This window comes from Eufriesea mexicana, unplaced genomic scaffold (genome assembly GCF_001483705.2).
Source record: "Eufriesea mexicana isolate 0111107269 unplaced genomic scaffold, ASM148370v2 scaffold484, whole genome shotgun sequence".
In the NCBI taxonomy this organism is placed as follows: Eukaryota; Metazoa; Arthropoda; class Insecta; order Hymenoptera; family Apidae; genus Eufriesea; species Eufriesea mexicana.
In genome coordinates, this window is record NW_016908637.1 from 261,070 (window position 1) to 281,587 (window position 20,518).

General features: G+C 34.2%; 1 protein-coding gene across 1 annotated transcript in view; it reads right to left on the reverse strand.

Annotated features, from left to right (window-relative positions):
- Regnase-1 (zinc finger CCCH-type containing protein regnase 1) overlaps positions 1 to 20,518 on the reverse strand; it is a 91,982-nt gene that overhangs the window by 2,417 nt on the left and 69,047 nt on the right. The window contains exons 5-7 of the mRNA XM_017897263.1: positions 1,292 to 1,577; positions 858 to 1,182; positions 1 to 2 (exon numbers count right to left, since the gene is read on the reverse strand). The exon at positions 1 to 2 is cut by the window's left edge and continues 254 nt beyond it. Coding sequence (XP_017752752.1) covers positions 1 to 2; positions 858 to 1,182; positions 1,292 to 1,577 — 613 coding nt within the window. The remainder of the gene's footprint in view (positions 3 to 857; positions 1,183 to 1,291; positions 1,578 to 20,518) is intronic.

The following is a 20,518-nucleotide window of genomic DNA, read 5'->3' on the forward strand; positions in this document are numbered from 1 at the left end:
TGCTGTACATTTCGATACGAGGGAATAAAAATAATTTTTTTATCTTTTACCTCGACTCTTTACGATCATTGATAGCTAATATATGGATAAAAGAATATATAAATACTTACATATAAGCTCATTCATGAAATTGTTCGAATATTCGCATCGATTATTTTTAACTAGTAAAATATACACGTTACCGTGTTACAACCGAAGTGTTTGAAACAATACGATATAATACAATAGTGTTATCAGACTGAACTCGTCTTAATGTCGACTATAACGTTACATTATAAAAGACCTTTTATTTTGTCCAAATGACTTCCGAGATAATTTTGGCAAGAGCATTCAAATTCCCTTTTCCCATTTTTTTCTTGCCCTCAACGAAAATAATTTAAACGTTCAACGTAAAGGGGACACCCTGTATAGCAAGAGGGAAATCTGAAAATTGTATCGGTAAGACTAGAATATAATCCAACGATATACATAGTAGGTATTGATATTTATAAATTTATTATATATTTATTACTTAAAATGACTTTTCATTACTACTATACTAACACTATCGCCATTAGTATTTATTTATAATAAATGCATTGTAAATATCACACATATATATGGTTGAATTATTTTCTAATTTTATCGACGCAATCTAGGAATTTCCCTCTTGTTACATACGAGTGATCCATTTGTCAAATCGGATCAACTACAACAAAGAAAAAGAAGAAATTTCTTTCATACGTTAAAAGTTATGGAAAACGTGGAGTTAATCACTTCGGTTTCTTCACTTACTGTTAAATGTAAGAAATACAGGCAGTGCAACGCCATAAGATAGATAGCGCGATAAAAATATTAATAGGTCAAAAGATCGTTACCTTGAGAACTCGTGATAGGAGGTACTTGCGATCCATGTATCGTGGAATTTATCGGTTGGTCAAGTGTGACATTTTCTGCGGATCTACTTTTTGTAACCGAAGTTAACGATTGAGTACTAGAAGTTACCGTTGATTTGGTTTTACATAGTGGTTGATGCTGAAAGGTATTGGTAGATATATTACTCGATAAAAAAACATTTGGATTTGAACCTTTTACTTGAAGATGCTTTTGTACATGTTCTACCAGCTTTTCGGTAACTGACTTTTGTGGGTGAGGACCTCTTTCTGGGTGTCGAAATTTACATTTATTTCCATAGGTGCATTTCTGCAAACAAAGGCATTGTTTTCCATTGGTCCTCGATTATTTCGCCTCGTTTAACGCTCCTCTAGATAATTTGATACGGTATACGAGTTATTTAAGTATGTATATGTACCTTTGCATATGGACAAGGTGGCGCAGGATCAGATTTTTTGGGAAAAATTCTCAAAAAATTGTCTAGAGTAGGGCCGCTTCTACCTAATGGATCATCTGGTGGCATAAAACGGTCATTCACAAAGGTATACATCAAAATTCTTTCTTCTATGACCTTTCGAAATTCTGGATTTTCCTGTGCCAAATCTCTATAATTATCATTGCTGACTACGATACCATCAATTTCTGCTGCTAATTTTAAGATGTAACGATCGTCGTAACAAACCATTCTTTTGCCGCCAACTAATCTGAAATGAGAAGATTAAAAACCATTTTCGTGTTAGAAATATATACAAATGCCGTGTAATGTAATTACAATTACTTGCTTTATTAGTTATTAATAATAACTTCGGTAAAATATTAATTAAATAAGAGTACTAAATATTTCTGCAAATCTGTTTCGACAGTAAACGTTTGTTTCCAACTTTGAATTTGCATTTAAATAAATTTTAAAGACATAAACTCGAAAGATATTACTCGAACAGTCCATTGTTCTTTATCGCGATTAAACACCTTTCTGAATTGAAGGCCTGTAAGTTAAAATACCGAATCGAATAAATCGTGTTTGAAGTTTGTTTTAACGGAGACCAAGTGTATACGAATAAATGAAAAGTTTTCTATTTATTTTCATTAACCACGGCAAAACGGCACATTGGGATTATTCGTGACTCTAGCCAAATTTTCTAAGTAAATAAAGAAGAAATAGATTATGAGGTGGCTTTCATTTTGCAAAAACAGTCAGTAACGATATAAATAACGAAATAACAAGTTCAAGTTAACAGAGGATACGGAAGACTTCAGGATAAAGAACGAGAAGTTCTTTGGCATATTATGTATTATACTCATGGTCCATTCGTCTTACAAAAGTTAAGTGCACGTGTACTCGGTGAATATTCAAAGTCGATTTTCTCGACAATGAAACTTCGAATGACAAAATTTTATTCTTGATTTTCGATCTATTCTTTTACGTAGAATCACTTCCTCCTCGAATCTACAATGCTCGTGTATCGATAGTCTATTCGCATAAGCCATAGCTAAGTGCACGCGTACTCGATGAATATTTAAAGTTAATTTTCTCGAAAACAAAGCTTCGAATAAAAAAAATTCTTTTTTCTTGATTCGTTTTTGCATGTAGAATCACCCCCTACCGTTGTTAGGATACTATGTATGACGTGGATATGGATCTCGCTCTATTTTGTCAACAGTAAATTGCGAGTGGTAAAACGCAATTGACACCGTCGCTGAATCTTAGATCTTTTCCCTGTGTTATAATGAATGTTTATCCGTTTGCGACAAACTAGCGTTATAAAATGCCTCTATAACACTTCGATGTACAGCATAAAAATTCGTGAACAAGAGTCACTAAAAAGCACTATTTGTCAATTGTTAGCGCTTATTAGATTAGTGGCGCCTTGTTTGCAGTTTTTGCATGTACAAAAATAGTTTCCATATGCCATGTCTATATCGTGATGTAAGGTAGGCATGGCAGTAGTTCTACCTGTGATGTAGTCATTTGTGTATGCAGCAATCACGGTTTCTATGGAAGTAACAAGATGATTCAGAAATACAATGGAATGAACCGATGTGTATAGCTCAATGTGTATAGAAATTTTATAAATACGCCGATACTTTTTACTTTTACAAGTTTAATTTCGTTGGAAGTGGAACTCTATATGAATAAAGGAGCTTTATTCAAAGTTAATTTACGATACCGATTTACGGTAGTTTTAAATCCGACGAATTCTTTGAAAGAACAGCATTTCTCGAGCTAGGTTCTTTTCCTGATTTTCGCATTTTTATTGCCTATTCTTTTAATAAAGAATCTAGTAATTTAGGCTGCGAATTTTTATGCATGACAAATAAGTTAAAAGCAGATGTGTTATTTACATTGTATATAACATTGTAATTAGCGTTACAATATATTATTAATATTTTATTTGTGTACACGTCTCGTTCCTTTACGTGTGTTCTATAAAAATATGCATTTGCATTTAAACATCCGCTATCTATTTATTCTACTCTCGCTCTATATCAAAGATGAAGTTTATGAGATATCGAATGTATACGTTTTTTTTTAAAATATCGTAATTTTACGAACAAAAAGAAAATTCAACTTTGAATATCTCGAAACACGATTTTACCAGATATCTATTTGGCCCTTTTCTCAAACAGCTGCTCTACTGGAAATAAACTTAGAACGTGAAAAAGTATTAAAATTTTACGGTGTCGGTGATAAATATTTTTGAAAGTATAAATAATTTTTTGTTTCGTTTAGAACAAGTGAAATAAAAACACTTTCAGGTATTTTTGAAAAAGTACACGACTCTAATCGAATTTCCTAGTGTCGAATAAAAGGTGAAAAAAATGTAGAAAGTCTGTAACTAGATAAAAATGAAAAAAAAAAGGAGAGAAGAAAAAATTATTAAACAATCCGTTGTTTTTATATAGGGCTATAAATCCTGTAGCAAGTCGGTCCTTTCTGTTACTAAACAAAATATGTAATATTCTGAAAATATCGATACATTGACTCGTTTGTCAGGAAGTTTATTAAAAAATTTTTTTCCCTTATGCGTGTTTGGTTTACTTTTAAAGTTACGAACCCCTGTCTTTAATCACCCTGTACGCCTTACTGTGTCGGTAAGCGATATTTCCGTGTCGCGAATCACAACACTCGCTAGCGATCAACACAGGTGATCGACGTTTTCAGGCCATTCTACGAATCGGGTACGACAATGACATTGGGAAGCGATCCAGTGAAATTTCTACGAAATCATTACGATATGTCTCGCGTATCAGCTTTTATATACAGGGTAATTCCTTTGTCAGTAGATACAAAAGTAATGCTGCTTCTTAAATATTACAGCAATGCTTATTTTTACATTTTCAATGCCGTTCCTCGAAATATTTCAATAAAAAATTCTGATATTTTCAATATGTATGCGTGTATGCAAAGCATAATGCATTACATATGGAATAATTTCTTTTTGGCGATGCAGAACGTTTTTCCAACGATCAAACTTTCAATACTTTCTTCATCTTTTAAACGGATTCTCAGAAAAAGTTGGGATTTTTTATGGTAGGGAAGTAGAACGCTAAAACCAAAATATTTTTCATTTGAGAAGTTTCACCCTATCTCACATGGTTTTAAAGATACATTTAAAAGAATAAAAAATGGATTGCAATTTTGATTTTAAAATACAAGTATAGTTTACTCGATATAAGTGCAAAATTTTACTAAAAATAAAAAAATTTTTATGAAAAATTGGAAAATATGAAATAAAAAATGTTGTAAATTCGTTCTCAAAAATTATGCTTTGAACGAAGAAAGTTATTTTATATTTTTTCCATATTTTTTTTATGTAGAATCACCTACTGCCCTTTGTACGTGTCTTTCAAGAACATCGTGTATGTACAATTTAATCTAAATCGAACACATCGACGATAGTCATGTTGCGATAAAAACTCGAAATCGAATAAAAATAATTTTAACAAAGGTCTCATCGGTATTGGCGATGTAACTTGTGTGGCGATGTAACCAGTTAATTTCAGAATTAACTGAATGCTGTAAATTTGTATACTCAGTGTAAGATGGTACAGGTTTTGTATTTTAAATTCACTCTTATGCAAATCAAGTACTTTCACATAAATATTTTATTTAAAAAAATATGAAATATAAATTAGCCAGTAAGAAATTAAAAATTTTATTAAAAAGAGGTATATTAAATATTTGTTTAAAAGTAATTACCAATTCATTAAAGTACATATGTATTGCGTATTTTATAATTACATTACCTATGTGTATTAGATATATATATAGATAAATTTATATGTACATATACAGCCTAGACTATAATAAGTTCCCCAATTATAACAATTCGTGAAAGTAACAATTGCAACAGAGTTATTAATTACATCTACCAAATGTTTACAACTTGAAGGATCAGCTAACATATTTCTTGCACAAACTTCGACTTTATAAAAGACTTCTTCTATGGGGTTTATCGTTGGAAAATATGGTGGTAGAAAAAGTAGAGTGCCCCTTGTCTGACTAACAAGGTTACGGATTTCCTACGTCTTGTGGACACTTGCATTGCCCAGAATCAACCAAACCTCCTCCATATTACCGTTTTTCAATTTCCTTTTAATAGAATTTGTAATTTTTTACTGGCTAATTTATATTTCATGTTCTTTTCAAATAAAATATTTACGTGGAAGTGCTTGATCTGCAAAAGGGTGAATTTAAAGTGTAAAACTAGTAACGTATAAAAAAATACTGTAGGATGCCAAAAGAAATCGCGAATCGACTATTGCCAACGAAAACAAATTGTAAACAGATCGATATCTTCTAGAAGCAAATCGAAAAGTTATTCTATGTAACAAAATTAAGTTGCGTGACTCCTCTACGGGGAGGTGAAGCGTAGGTTAAGGAAAGCATAAAAGCGTGGTCCTTCATAACCAAAACAGAGTCCTTGAAAATCGGTTGTGACCAGCACAAGCGTGAGTCGTTTAAAAGAGTGCGTCTTTGTGTGTTTTCGTTATCTTGATGTTCTTTCCCTAAGTTAAATCAGTTTACGAGTTTTGAGTTTGTGTTATCGTGTTCTTGTTCTTTCGTCAATTTTCGGTGTCTCAAGACCAGTATTTGCTATTCTACAATACCTTCATCGTTGAAATCAGGAAGCAGGTAACTATTTTTAACTAGAGAAAATGAATAACAACAACAAAGTACAAATACTGAACAACTATCTTTGTTACATGATATACTTTCGTGGAATTTTGAATTATAAAAATTTTCTTCTCTTTTTAAAAACAGAGATATTCTAGAATTAACTAATCAAAATAAAGAGTGCCGAGAGGTCTTGGTTAAAGTTAGTTTCGGCTGGTGAATACTAGTATTGACCAAGTTCGGGTTTCTACTGTAATATAAATAATGAAATCGTCGTTTCATTGAATAGAAGAATATTTATTTGCAAAAACGAAAGAGTTGTCGCAATAACAAGGAATATATGTAGTTACGTATGCAGTGCAATAGTGAGATTAAGACACAGTAGGTAGACGTTGAATTAACATACGTCCACTAAGGAGTTTATTTACAAAAAGTAATCGCTCCTTAAGCGAGCTAGTTCTTAAAACTTAGGTTCCAGGATCGAAGGCTGGATGTTTATAGAAACAAAGACAAGAATCCATGGTCTGAACGGCACGAAGAAAGTTAGTCGCTCCAGAGAGCTCGTTGAGTTACGATATACCTTCTTCTCTTAATAAAAATATTTCAGGAATGCATAATGCGTAGGGTACTTTATTCCCCCATAACCCAATAATCCTTATAGCAGAAGATAAAGATACAACGATTTAAATGCAACGCAAAATAAACTTTACGAGTGGAAAACCGGTGACACATGCACTCTGGTGCTCTGTACGAGTTTGACCGACTGTCCATTGTCTCACAGCCACTTCCTTGGGGCTTGTTAGGATTCCAAGAAATGGAATCATGCACAAACTATGTTTTAAATAAACGATGGTCACTCGGTATCGTTGCTTGCTAACAGAAACGAAACGAATGGGCTATCAGCTATAAGTAGATTAATATCAAATAGTCGTAACACAAATAGTAGAATATAAAATCAAAACAAATTGTAATCCGTCAACGCGTAATCCAAATATAGTCTAAATTTTATCCAAACTTATCTCAAACTTTGGAAATACGATATATAGCGTTAAAAATATTTTTACACTTATCACGGAAACGAAGGCCGAGAGCCTGTTATGTGTATAGGGCGAAATTGTTGAAAATATTGATCTCGACAACGTATTTCAAGCTGATTTAAATCGACGAGGTGAATTCTTCAGGATTAACTTCACAAAAAACAAGTGTCCTTATCTTCTCGTTATTCTTTCGCATCCTACCATTTGCGACATAATAATTTTTTGTCTTTTCCCTAATGAGTAAATAATCGAGGTGATCACTTACATAGTCCATCCTGTATAATTATCGAAAAGATGGACCTATCCACGAATTAGACGTGCATTCCTTTTAGGAAAGTCCTCTTCTGCTCTACACAGTGGACACGAATGTTTTTGCCGAGGTAAACGATGGGCTGATAACATAGGATCGATATTAGCTTCAAGTATCACGGTAAAGACCTACGAGTCACTTGTGCAAGGGTAAAGTTATTTGCAGTATATCGAGAACAGAGATACTTTTGAGTATAGTGGCGAGAGAATCACCCTGTATAATCGGTACGAAATTACGAACGACATAGCGAGGTTGTAAAATTAATCGAGTGCAAAATTATGGTCAGTTTGAAGGATACAGCATTCTCGTGAAATTGGTTGTGTCTAAAAGTACGAGTATTTCGTCGTCGGAATCAGGAATTCGAGTATTTAGCTGTTTGACTATGGCTCGTTCTCGACGAGAACCATCAATAGGGACAAACAACGTGATAATCGCGTATCGTTCCCTGCGATTGGTTGTCTATCGCCTATAGACCCAAACGGCACCCGAAGATGTGATATTTAGGCGTTAACCCCTTGACTACTGTGGGCGCCTATGGGCCCTTGTTTTCACAAAAATGGCGCACATCGTAACTTAATTCCTGCCGTATGGTACAGTCGCTGCGTATCAAAATCTGCCGTAGTCAAGGGGTTAAAAAAATAAATAAATACAAATAAATTAAAACGCTAATAAAGATAATATAAACGAATAAAGATAATAAAAAGATAATAGACACGATTTAATAATTAACGGTACTAGTGTTACAGTACACTAAAATGTACAGGGCGTATATATACCCTTCGTAGTCAAAGGGTTAGGAAGACATAAAAAGTTGGATCATCGGTCAAGGCTGTACGATAATCTCGAATAAATTTTTGCATTTGCTAGATATTACCGACGGTTTACGAGAGTTAAAATTTGTTAAATAACGTTCTAGACTTACTCTTCTTATATGACTAATCGTAAGATAAAGTTCAAAAATAAGGAACGAAATTTTATCTACTTTGTCGTTCGGTTACAGGCTGAGTATCTACGGTTGCAAGCTGTAAACTGATCCGAGTGTATGTAACTTTCACTCTGTCATTTTGGCACCAATCAGAGATATTACTGGTTACAATAATGTAAAGAGTGTATGAAAATGAGTCGTCGCAGCCATTACAGCGTGACTTTTTTACATTCGGGTCGGTAAAGATCAGCTAAAAATGTAACTGCGAGATTGTCCTCGAGTATGAGTTTCAAGGTAAAATTTCTTTTTTTATGCATACTATTGTGCTCGTTATAAGAAGAAAATATCTGAAAGGAACCATAGGTAGGAAATAAATCGATCTTCCAAAAGATGAACCACAAATATTTTGCTCTGTTGCACAGAGGCCCATCGAGTGATCATTTGGTCAATATTTTTTCAGCGCTCAACAGTTTACACAACACGTATGTATATCGAATAGGATGCATGTAACGAGCAAAATTTGAACGAAACACCAAATTCGATGCGAATTCGATACATGTGTCGAGTAAACACGTTGCACTGGGAAAATGTTGACCGACTCGTCACCCGATGCGTTTCTATAGAGTAAGCCAAAATATTGCGGTTAATTTTTTGCTAGAGCAGTTCATTTGCAGCCTATGAATCTTCGCTGATTCGACAGTAGAATCACGCTGTAATGATCATGACAATTAATTTTCGTACACCATGTACAACCACACCGTGTCGATCAAATCGATCATTATGTGTTCCGACTGCTAAATCAACGATTTAGAATATTTCAGAGAGTTAAAAAATTCGAGATAAAACATTCAAGACCCAATCCAATCGAATGACGTCGATTTGAGTGGAATTCTTCCGTTTGCTGAATATCGTTGAAAATAGTTTATAAACAGTTCGAGTTGTTGCGACGGCAACACCGAAGGTTAGACATGTCTTGTCGTCCTTCCAACGGATTAAGTAATATATTTAAAACACAAAGATACAGGACACTTACAAACACCAGATCCAACGGATTGGACCCACGTGCGACTGACCCAACGAAGCGACGAACAGACATCTAGTCATAAATCACGACATTGACGATAGGAAAGGCCAAGTTCCTTCATAGTTTCCTACTCCTCGAACATAAATTCCTTCAGACACAGCTACGTCCAATCGAAAAACACTATTTTTCTTCCACCAATATCCACCCTCAATCAGTCACGAAAAAATCCTAACTGACCCCGAACTGAACGAGGCATCACGGAACTCATCATCCCGAAATCGGTTAGAACACATTCAGAATTCATTCAGAAATCAAACAGAACTTCGCTTATTCAACATAACGCATCTGCATTACACTCGAAAACGCTAAACAACTACAAGTGCATGTAATCAGAAAGTGTCTCTTATTGTACACCCAAAGTGCTCGATATCTCTTATCGATAATGCATATCGAGAAAAGGCATCCATCCATCGTCTTCGCTGCATTCGTATACAGGAGTCCTTTACGAAATAATAAATATTAGAGAATTTATTGATACGAATTCATAGTAAATAATCGTTAAAAAGGTAATACGAAGTGGAACAGTTTCTCCCATTTTATTGTTCAGCGTTAAATACCTACAGCTATAAACGGCAGACGATTCCGATGCCACGTTATTTCAATGGCAATAATGATCGCTGTTAGATGTAATAATTTATGACCTTGCCATATCGTTTGAAACAGTTATAACTTATTCTGTTACACCATATGCAGTGGAAAATCTAAATGTAGCAATTTTGATAGCATCGAGTGGTACGATTTCACATATCCATCCTAGACTTCTTTTCAATTCCTCATAATGTTTGCCAGTGACTATAAAAACGGACTAACGATGAGTCAAATATGTTTCGCTTTGAAATACGTTATAAATTAAAAAATTTATTAGAAAAATTACAAACTCGAACAAACGATTCAATTTTTCGCTATTTTACCAAAAGTAACTTTATTTTATTGTAACATAAACGAGTGCGACATAAAATGAGTAATAAAATCATTTCCTTCAAATTTTTACGTAGGTCACTTTCATGATTGCAGGCATATATATATTATACAGAGTTTACATGTAGGAGAAATGCAAATCTAATTAGTCATAGTGTAATCCACTTTTTGTGGTTCACTTATAAAGTATCACGCAAATTTTCGTTATTGGTAATTTCTACGTGTGCAAATTGAATCGTGTAACAGCGTGTGACAAAGACATAAATGGGATACATCGAGGTCGAGTGAAATAGAGCTGTGGTACAAAACAAGATCGTTGACACGGGATCAGTGTTAGTCATTGACTATCGTGTACTTGTCGCCAAAGGTGAGCGTTTTCGCGAGCATCAAAATTGAAGTTAGATAGTAACTTTTTTCCAGTTCTGCATAGTGCGATGCTATTACAAGGTCAGGCATAAGAGAATTTCTAAATTCCAGTGTTTAAGTTATACAATACCAACGTCGAACATTTTTATACGCTATTTGTTTAGCTTACTTTATATTTATGACGAAGGAATCCTTTCCACTTCGCTGATTTTTATCTACCATAAAATTAAACAAACTAGATTTCATTGAAACGTAACTTGTTCCGTGAATGGAAATTAAATTCGTTGAATGAGAAAAAATTCTAATAAGCAGCATACGTAGAGAAATTTGATCGTATAAATATTATTGCAAAAAAAAGACGTAGACTAATAGGAAAAATGAAATGCTTCATTTTTATACAGAATATAATCCCTAAATTATAGAACTTAATACAGAACTTCTGTCTTTGTCTTACATAAGTTAATATTTACCCTTGCTCTCTTACTCTCTTTAGTTTATCACAAAATTCCATTATTTTATTATATAATCCTAACCTTGAAGAAATACAAACTTCATCTTGACAGGATACAACATATAAGGTATTTGTCTTACAAGACTAACCAGTCGATGAGTGTGGGTAATATATGAGTAATATATAATTACGAATTGGTAATGCGTGGATTTAAAATCCGTATTCTTGAATCGAGCAAAACGATTTCCGACATATGTTTCTTACGTAAAATTGTAACAGCCGATACAAATAATCTTCCAGTCACTGTATATACCGACTACAACGTACTTGTTAGAACAACATGGTCCTGTCGTCATTTGTTTACATTTCCTTTTTATTTATTCAAATACTCTAACCATCCACTTTCATTGATTACGCACATTAGTAAATTAATAATTACTCGCTTATAAATTACATCGATTTCCTTTCCTCCTCTCCTTCTAGGTCCAAAGTTGGGTTTCATATGTTAGTTAATCGTTAATACCTCATTTTTCCTGCAACTATTGTACATTTCGTGCCGTGTTCTTGGAACCAATGTAATACGTTGCATACATTACATATGCATTCGTATGTGCCCGATCGTTAATAATAGAGAGGAATATTTCCTACGGTTTATATTTTTTTTCACAAATATTATTTGTTTACGTGAAAAAAGCGTGCGACAAAATGATAACATAAATACATAAAAAATATCAATTTTTGCTATTTTTACCAAAATATTCTAAAAATAGTAGTTTTTTCCAGTATCTATCAACTGTGCTTTGAGTGGTACTAATCTTCCCCTGTAAAATCAAATTTTATTTATAATCGGACGATTTTTATTTTTTTTTTTTTTTTTTCAAATAAAGTTACTTTGAAGTTACTCGACAAATGCTGAAAATCATTTTTATCGCGCACTGTATGCAGTAAAAAAGAGTTTTCTCGTCCATTATTGTTTGATTAAATATTTATTAATATGTTTTTTTTCTAGCTTTTTGTACATTATTATCTAAGTTACGCTTGCTTGATCAATTTTATAAACTTGAATATTTCAAAATAGAATATTGCATTTTTTTAGGCATGCTTTTAAATAAATTTACGACCCCGTTTTGTCACACCCTTTCCTCGCTATCAACCGAGGTTGTAATAATGTTCCTAGAACTCGATTAAAGACCTTCGTTCATATTTAACGAAGTTTAAATCCGGTTTATGCGATGGTCACTCCATCAGTTGAATTCTCACTTCAGTTAAATATCATAGAGCACATGATGCACATGATGCACGTGATGCAAGGATGTTCAATGTATTGCACCAATTTGAAATTGTTCCCTATGATTCATTCGCGTTGTCAATTGCATCTATTCGTTCGAAATCTTTCCTAATCGTTGTTATTGCATAAAAAGCACAGAGTAAGTATCTTTCCCGTCTCTTCCGTGAAATTTTCTCTTATTCAATGATCCTCGATTTTAAACTAAGCAAATTACTCGGGAGCTACAGCCTTCCTGCGTCATTCTGCAGTTTTTCACGTTAATTTATTCCTATCCTGATACTGCCGGTCAAATTTTGTTCAATGCGTTATTTGACCATCCTACAGGATTTTCGAAATGATTTTTTTTAACCTCCTTTTAATAATTATCGCTGTCTTACTGAATTGAGCGCGATTTTGATTAAACGTTTATAAATCTTAATTAATCTGACAGCCTGACGTACGTTAAGGTGGGACATACAGTTTTTGGGTTAAACAAAATCAATGTGTTTTAGCGATTTATTTTAATGTATATAACTTAAAGAATATTCTGTAAAAATTACATAAGCTATATCCCAGGAATAAATAGGTAATTCGACATAAATGATATCGAAACAGGTCTTTTGAAATCTGTCTATAATAACCATGTTAATTTGCGTAAATTTATCATCGTGAAGTCATACATTTTATTTTCCCACTTTTTAAATTTTTATTTATACAAAAGAGATTAAATATTTACATAAAATGCCTTTTTTTTAAATTTAAAATATAATTTTGTCAGTTTTCCAAAATTTAGAACTTTGACTTGATATACGATAATCAACACTGTACATATAAATTAATTAATAAAATATAGTTCAATCTCTATCCAAATAGAACATATGTACGAACCAAAATCATGTTAACGGGACAACTATGTTCGCATAGTAATCACATGCGAAAATAATTACGTAGGTCATTTACAAAAATAGATCTGTAAACTAATAATCCCACTTCTGGGAATTGTAAGGGGGTTCACTAATCTAATAACGTAACAGTAAGAACTGGCCGGATATTCTCTAATGTTAAACTCTCCCGAAGGAACTCTCTAAAGGCACTGTCTAACGAAACTCTCTTAACACTAGATTTACGGAACCCGTTAATTTGACGAAAGAGTTGCTCCAATTATACTATAATTAACAGATTTCGTTAACTTATATTAAGTCTGTTAATATAATATATAATTGTTTTTAAATTAAACTAATCGTTAAAAAAAATGGCACGTGGTTTCCTTTACCTGTCAATTTGACAGGTGTCCTTAGAAACAGGTATACAAATAGCGTCCGTAAACCTAGTGTTAAAGGAACTGTCCTAAAGGAACTGCCTTGCCCGCGCCCTTGTACCTGTATTTAAACCATTCATTCTGTCCTCATCTATACCCATGCTCTCTTTCCCAATTACGCTTTCCCACGAATTCTTCGTAGCCCAAACACTCAGTGGGTCACGTACCCCAAACATTTAGACGTATACCTAACTCTCTTCACTCGTAACCGATACTTCCATAAGTATCCCGTTCACACGATCCTTGTGCACGGTCACTCATCCTTCCGCACGCACTCCAGATACTATTCCTATATAAATTCTTACAGATCTGCGAATTGTTTAATGCGAAGCATGCTCTGCTATCTTTACAATAATAAAACTAAAATCAACCAAATTTGGCAAAAACATGCTTAGTCACGCAAGCTCAAAGTGTGCTCTCTCTAAAAGCTTAAACTACCGTTTGTATAATAGAAAAATCGAAAAAGTGCTAGTATTTATCTTGTTTTTCGATAGTACACATATATGTATGTACATATATATGTATATGTATATATCGGTTGTAGTATAGTTTCGTTGGCATAACTTTGGTATTACAATCAAGACAATTTTAAGACCCTACTCACAGAGCGCCTTGATATGGATATAAAAATTCCGTAAAACTCCTGTATCAAAGAACATAATAATTCCAAGTCTTATCACGAATGTCTACGTCAATGCTTTAAAGCTCGCGCGTCGCTTGTTTCCGCTCAGATGTGATCACGTCGTTCTCTTCGTCACGCGATGCTACTGTTTGATTTGCAGATGTGACCATTTCGGCCAATAAGAAAAATACGCGTGCCCTACTTTTAGCACTGTGTTAGAGAAAGTCTATAGGGATATAAACGGACCTGCATTCCACCTTCGAAATATCTTTTAAGCGATTCATATTTCTTCAGATTCGAATCGTCCAATTTTATACATTTCGCAAGCGATCAATTATTTTTTCGCAAGAAAAATTTGTCTTCCGGTATTACGATAGGTTAAACTTAGTTTTGGTGTATATTTTCAGATTGTTCTTGTCAAATACTACAACATGACGAAAAAAAGTTGAAAATTTGATATCCGCCAAAACAAAGTTCAGACTTGAGCTATCGTATCTGATTTTTAAGCGAAAATAACGATGGGCAAACGATGAAAATGATAAAAGTTAATATTCTTATGAAATGGTCGAAAATCAATGTATTCTGTGCGTAGTCAAAGTTATATAATGAGTTTAGTTAATTTTCATTACGAAGTAATTTTTAACTTGCACAAAAATTTTGATAATTAGCCCATGGAAGAAGAAGTGGGAAAGCAGTTTTAAATTAGGAGAATTCGATCGAAGATGTAAAAGTTATTGGGTAGAGAAGCAAGAAACTTGATGTTATTTTAAGAAGTATATACTTTACGGATAGTTTTTTCTCTTTTGAATATAAAGTAAAGTTTAAGTTTAAAAGTCGATTCACTAGTTATTTTTCATAGATAAATATAACGAGACATTAATGGATTATGTAATGAATTTTTATGCATAGAATCGTCAATCTCGTAAATATAATGTTTTTTATTTCCTTCAAGGAAATTTGGGTTTTTCATACTGAACGTAAAACTTAATGTAGGCAAAAGTTTGTTCAGTTTACACATAGTTGCGCAATATTCCACAATTTAAGTAATTTTCCGCTGAATTTATGCAAAGCGAGTTTCAGTACTCAGTAAACAATAGTGTTTGCATCACATTAGATCCATTCCATATTATGTCACTAACCCGACACAACCTTTAATATATACAGAATGATAAAATGAACACGTTTCTCGATATTTTGCACACATCAAGTATTAACATTGAATCCGTACTAATGGCTGAACGTTTCAAAAAATCAAAGAAAAATATTCGTTGATCCACTTAACAGCGTATCCTTATCGTCCTCGAGAAAGTTTAGACTATAGCTATAGCAATTAATCTTATCGGTGAAAATGTAAATCTCTAAGATGCAAACGAATGAAACAAAATATCGAAAATATCGGTTTAAAGTTCTCATGAGACGTAATTTATAAACTTGAAGTTGTAGAGATGGCGATTTATAGAGGGTACGTAATTCGCGTTAAAATAAGTTTTATTTCGATTCATAGAAGAAGTTCTGCGTCGAAGTAGAAGAATTTTAATAAATTATACGTTTTATAGAGGTTTTCGAGTAAAACAGATTCGAATTATGCAGGTTCCGGCTGTATATTATTCTTCTTCCGACAAACCTCCCTTTAATTAATAGGAATATGTCCGAGGATTTTAAAATATTTGACACGCGTCAAATTCGACAAGTTTTCACACTCGCGTCAAAGACTATATCAAATACCTTGATTACATACCATGGTTCATACTAGCTTAAAATGGGAAGTTTAACCCTTTCGGTACGGAGGAGCTGACCGCGGTTATGCATTCGTGGTACGAGGAAGTTTTCCACAAGAGTGGTTGCACTGGAAGCCGCGAAAACGTGTTTTGCGGTATTCATAGAAATTTCGAGCGTCATTGGCACTAAATTTTTCATTCGGATCGCGACAGTGATCGGTGACGTTTCGTAGATGCCGCCAATTGGCGACGGTAGTACCCAGAGAACGTTTCATGGGCGGCAGTAGTACCGAAAGGGTTAAAGCGTACAGGGTATATGCAAATTCACTGTCACGGTCATTACAGCGTTTGTTGAAAAAAAGTAATCGCAAAATTGTCTTTGAGTATAATTTCAGCAACGTATTTTACTGGTCGTCGGGAGAAAGTTTGAAAGGAAGATTAGATGAATTTTTCTGGTGTCAAGCAGTTTACTCGACGCACGTATCGAGGACGTACCGAATTTCCTATCTCGCTTAAATTTCACTCGTTACGCGTATTTTACTCGATGCACGTGTCAAATAATTCTCTTCACTCTGGAAAAATATGAATCGATTACGTCTCTCTGTGTGATAAGTTAAAATGTTAGCTGTTCATTTTTCGAGGGAACACACCACTTGTGACCTATGATATCTTTCGGACATTTTCTCCCAGTGACGAGTAAATTACAATGTACGATAAGAAAGAATTTCATCTCAAAAAATTATACTCAAGGACAATTCTGTGGATACTTTTTTTTAGTAGATCTTTACCAATCCGAAGGTAAAATCACGCTGTACTGACCGTGACAAATAATTTTCATACGCACTCTATGGAGTAAATCAGGTCTCCCCCGAGATTCACGATAAAATGTTCCCCTCCAACTGCAAGTCTCTTCCACCACGCTCGATTTATTCTATGTTTGTGTAATCATGCGTTACTTGCTTATACACTTGAGTCTCTTTTTACACGATTCCTTCGCATCTATACATTTTTATATTTTCTAGTTCCGACAAACTAGGTTCTAACGTAGACAGACATTCGTGCCTAGCGAATAGACCAGTAGCGAGATAAGCAGTCGTTTAACAGTGAGAAAAACAGCAAATCAATGTTAACAAAATTTATTTGCATCGGTATACTATAGTCTCATATTCTTCGAAACATTCGTGCCTAGCGAATAGACCAGTAGCGAGATAAGCAGTCGTTTAACAGTGAGAGAAACAGCAAATCAATGTTAACAAAATTTATTTGCATCGGTATACTATAGTCTCATATTCTTCGAACGTTAATTTATTCGAAGAACTGCGATCGCATTCGAAGAATCAAATTTAGACCTTACTTATCAAACTCCTTGTTATCCATACTTATTAAACATCGTGAGTCGTGAGAAGCAAGACAAATAATGTATTAGTACTGGAAGCATTTTGTAACGAGACATTGTAAAACATAGATTACTTTCCAAGAAAGAATACCATTCGACGAACTTGGAATAGTTTACAAGGGTACATACTATAGTTCAAGGTTATATTACGTTGAAAGGTCAGTCGATATAAAAACTGACATAACGATAAATTGAAGCTAGAAATTCAAGAATTATTTTGTCGACAAAAAAGTTTTTTAGTGGAACTGCCAATGTTTAAATTTTTACAATTTTTCACGCGAAAAAATGTCGTTGTTTTCTACTATAAAAGCATCTACGTAGACATTAAATCTGGGAATATGAAAGTACATGCTTTGTCCTTTATATTGATTCCACATATGTTATTGTGCAATTTCTCCTTGCAAAGTTATAGCTGTTCAAATATTGACGTAGTATGGATTCAATTTTGCTTTTCACTCTGTGTCTGTACATTCCAATAATACTCTTATGGGAGTGAAGGATAAGGAGGAAATAGAAGAACAGCACGTACGGGACAAAGAACACGGTTTTGGATTAATAACGATAATGTATATTTAAAATATGAACTATTGCTTACTACAGTTTTAAGGCTAGTCTAATTCTACACACTCTGTAAACTGACTCTGACACTCTGACAGTAACTCTAACTCTCCACACTGACTACACTCTGACTCTGACTCGCCTGCACTCTTGCACCCTTCTTTTAAACCTAACAATCTCTTTTCTTTCATACGCAGGCTTTCTTTCTCGATCACTCATTTCTCACGCGACCTCGTCCTCGGTGGGCCAGGTACTTGAAACACTCAGACGCATTCCTAAACTTTCGCTCGTTTCTCGCACTTGATACAGTCATAAATATCCCGTACATTCTAATCCTTGCTCGCGGTCGTTTGTCTTTCCGTACACGCTCCAAATATCAGCCTGAACGCTCGAGCCGAACTCGAGGTCGCTGTTTATCATCCCTTATTTTCGAATAAGGCCCAAGCGTTCCCATGCACTTACTCTTCAACCCTAAAAATATCCTACGCTCTAATATTTTTTCTTCTTATAAGGATTTAACACGTTGACGCCGGTATGCATCACCGGTGGGTCACACTTGTCTGTTCCGTGAGGCGGCGTGCATCATGGTTGGTCACACTTGTATTTCACAAAATAGGTTTATATTATTTTACCTCAACATTATAAACAAACACTCAATAGTAAAAACATAAAAATTCAATTTTATAAACTTAACATAATTATTTAATTTTTTCAAACATGTCAGTCGGGGGTTCGACGAAATTGCCGCTTCAACATAATTTACGACTAAAGCTTACACTGCGTCCTAACACTATCCTAACACTATTTTCGTCGTGGATATTCCTTACGCGCGCAGTCGTCCTCCGACGAACATGCATGACTATTTTTTTTCCTGTACGAAGTTGACAAATTTTTTGATTCGCGCTATGAACGTTCCTTCTAGAAAAATGTTCAGAAAATTTCGTGCAATGGTCAGAATTTGCGTCAGACTTCTACTTTTTGAGAAAAATCGAAAAGAGTATTCCAAAATTAGAGCCAAAACTGGTCCCATCAGGTTTACTTAACATTTACAGGTATATGCAAATTGATATTGCCAAACTATTGTATACGAATGTATCAGTTGAAGTGCACGGAATTCATTGAACCCAACTGGAATCGTATAGCTTTTGCAGTTTTGTTATAGATTAAAGTCAAAGTTGAAAAATTGCGATCTTCTTCAAAATCGATTTTCTCAAAAACTTAGAGTGATGGAGAAAAACCGATTTCAGATTCGTTTTTAGCTTGTCGAGATCTGTAAGAATCATATAGTGGGTATTATATTGAATAGTATAATCTAGCGCTGCGCCACCCCACAGAGCAGACCGTGAATTCGGGCGCCGGCGTCAACGTGTTAACACATTATCGATTTGCTGTTATATTTCAATTTTATTAGCTTCTATATACGTTATAATTCGTATTTAATTCCTTGAGAAATTGTAGGCAAGTATTTGCATCTCGGGTTTTGCTTATTACAAAAGAACGACAATGTATATTTTATGCTTGACATGTTCTTTATTAGTCAAGAAATCTATGTATGTATGTATGTATGTATATATGTGTATATATCGTTTCTGTTGAAATTCTTATAAGAACCCGAGAGTGGTCGACTGAATAGTCGAAGAAGGCGAGCGACGCAATTCTCCCTCTAGCTTTGTAACTTCGATCTTCGTCTTAAACAAACTACATTGTATCTCATTGTCAGAATCTTTCTTCACGAGCAATTCCGAATTCGCACTTCACTCCGAACGTGAAGTTGACCAGTATGGCACGTACAGGAAGTACCATGCAAATTGAGACATCTTCAGTTATGAAATTAGATAGTCAAGTACTTATGAGATACATTAATCATTGTTACAACGATATTTCAACCACGGACTTTATTAAAAATCAAGAAACTGAAAAATTGGCCTAACAGCCTCGATCTCCTCTACAGCACAATAGAAATAACAACACTGGCAAGAAGTAGATACATAGATAATAACATTTCCCATATTTATAAATACAATACGGATAAAAATAGAAGTTTGATAATTCCAAAACTTATCCAGTTCTCGAAACTACCCAGTTGTATCACGCTTGCTAGAACACCCTGTATATTTCGCTCGTTCCACTACACTCTACTTTACGATTAGAGATTTAAATCTCTACTTTTAAATTCTCGACAGTGCAGTTGTATAGTAGTAGGATAGATTACGTTGTTACAATTTTCTTACGTTATAATGATTAACATTCTGATTCTATGTCTATACCGATGCTGTGTACGCTTCTTATAGCTCTATCTCGGTGAGTTTCAATGTATCTCGTTATATCCCGAATGTATCCTTTCGTCACGCGATGCTATATGATTACATCTATCGATGTAATAGTTCTATCCAATAATAATAAAGAGACCCGCGCTCTATCTTTATGGCAGTATCAAAGAAGATGGTTTTATTACGGTATAACCAATCAAACTTGCATTCTTTGCCTAGTCATCTCCGCGTAATCTCACAGAACCATTCTTGATCGATAGTGCCTACCTAGCCTTTTATACAGTTG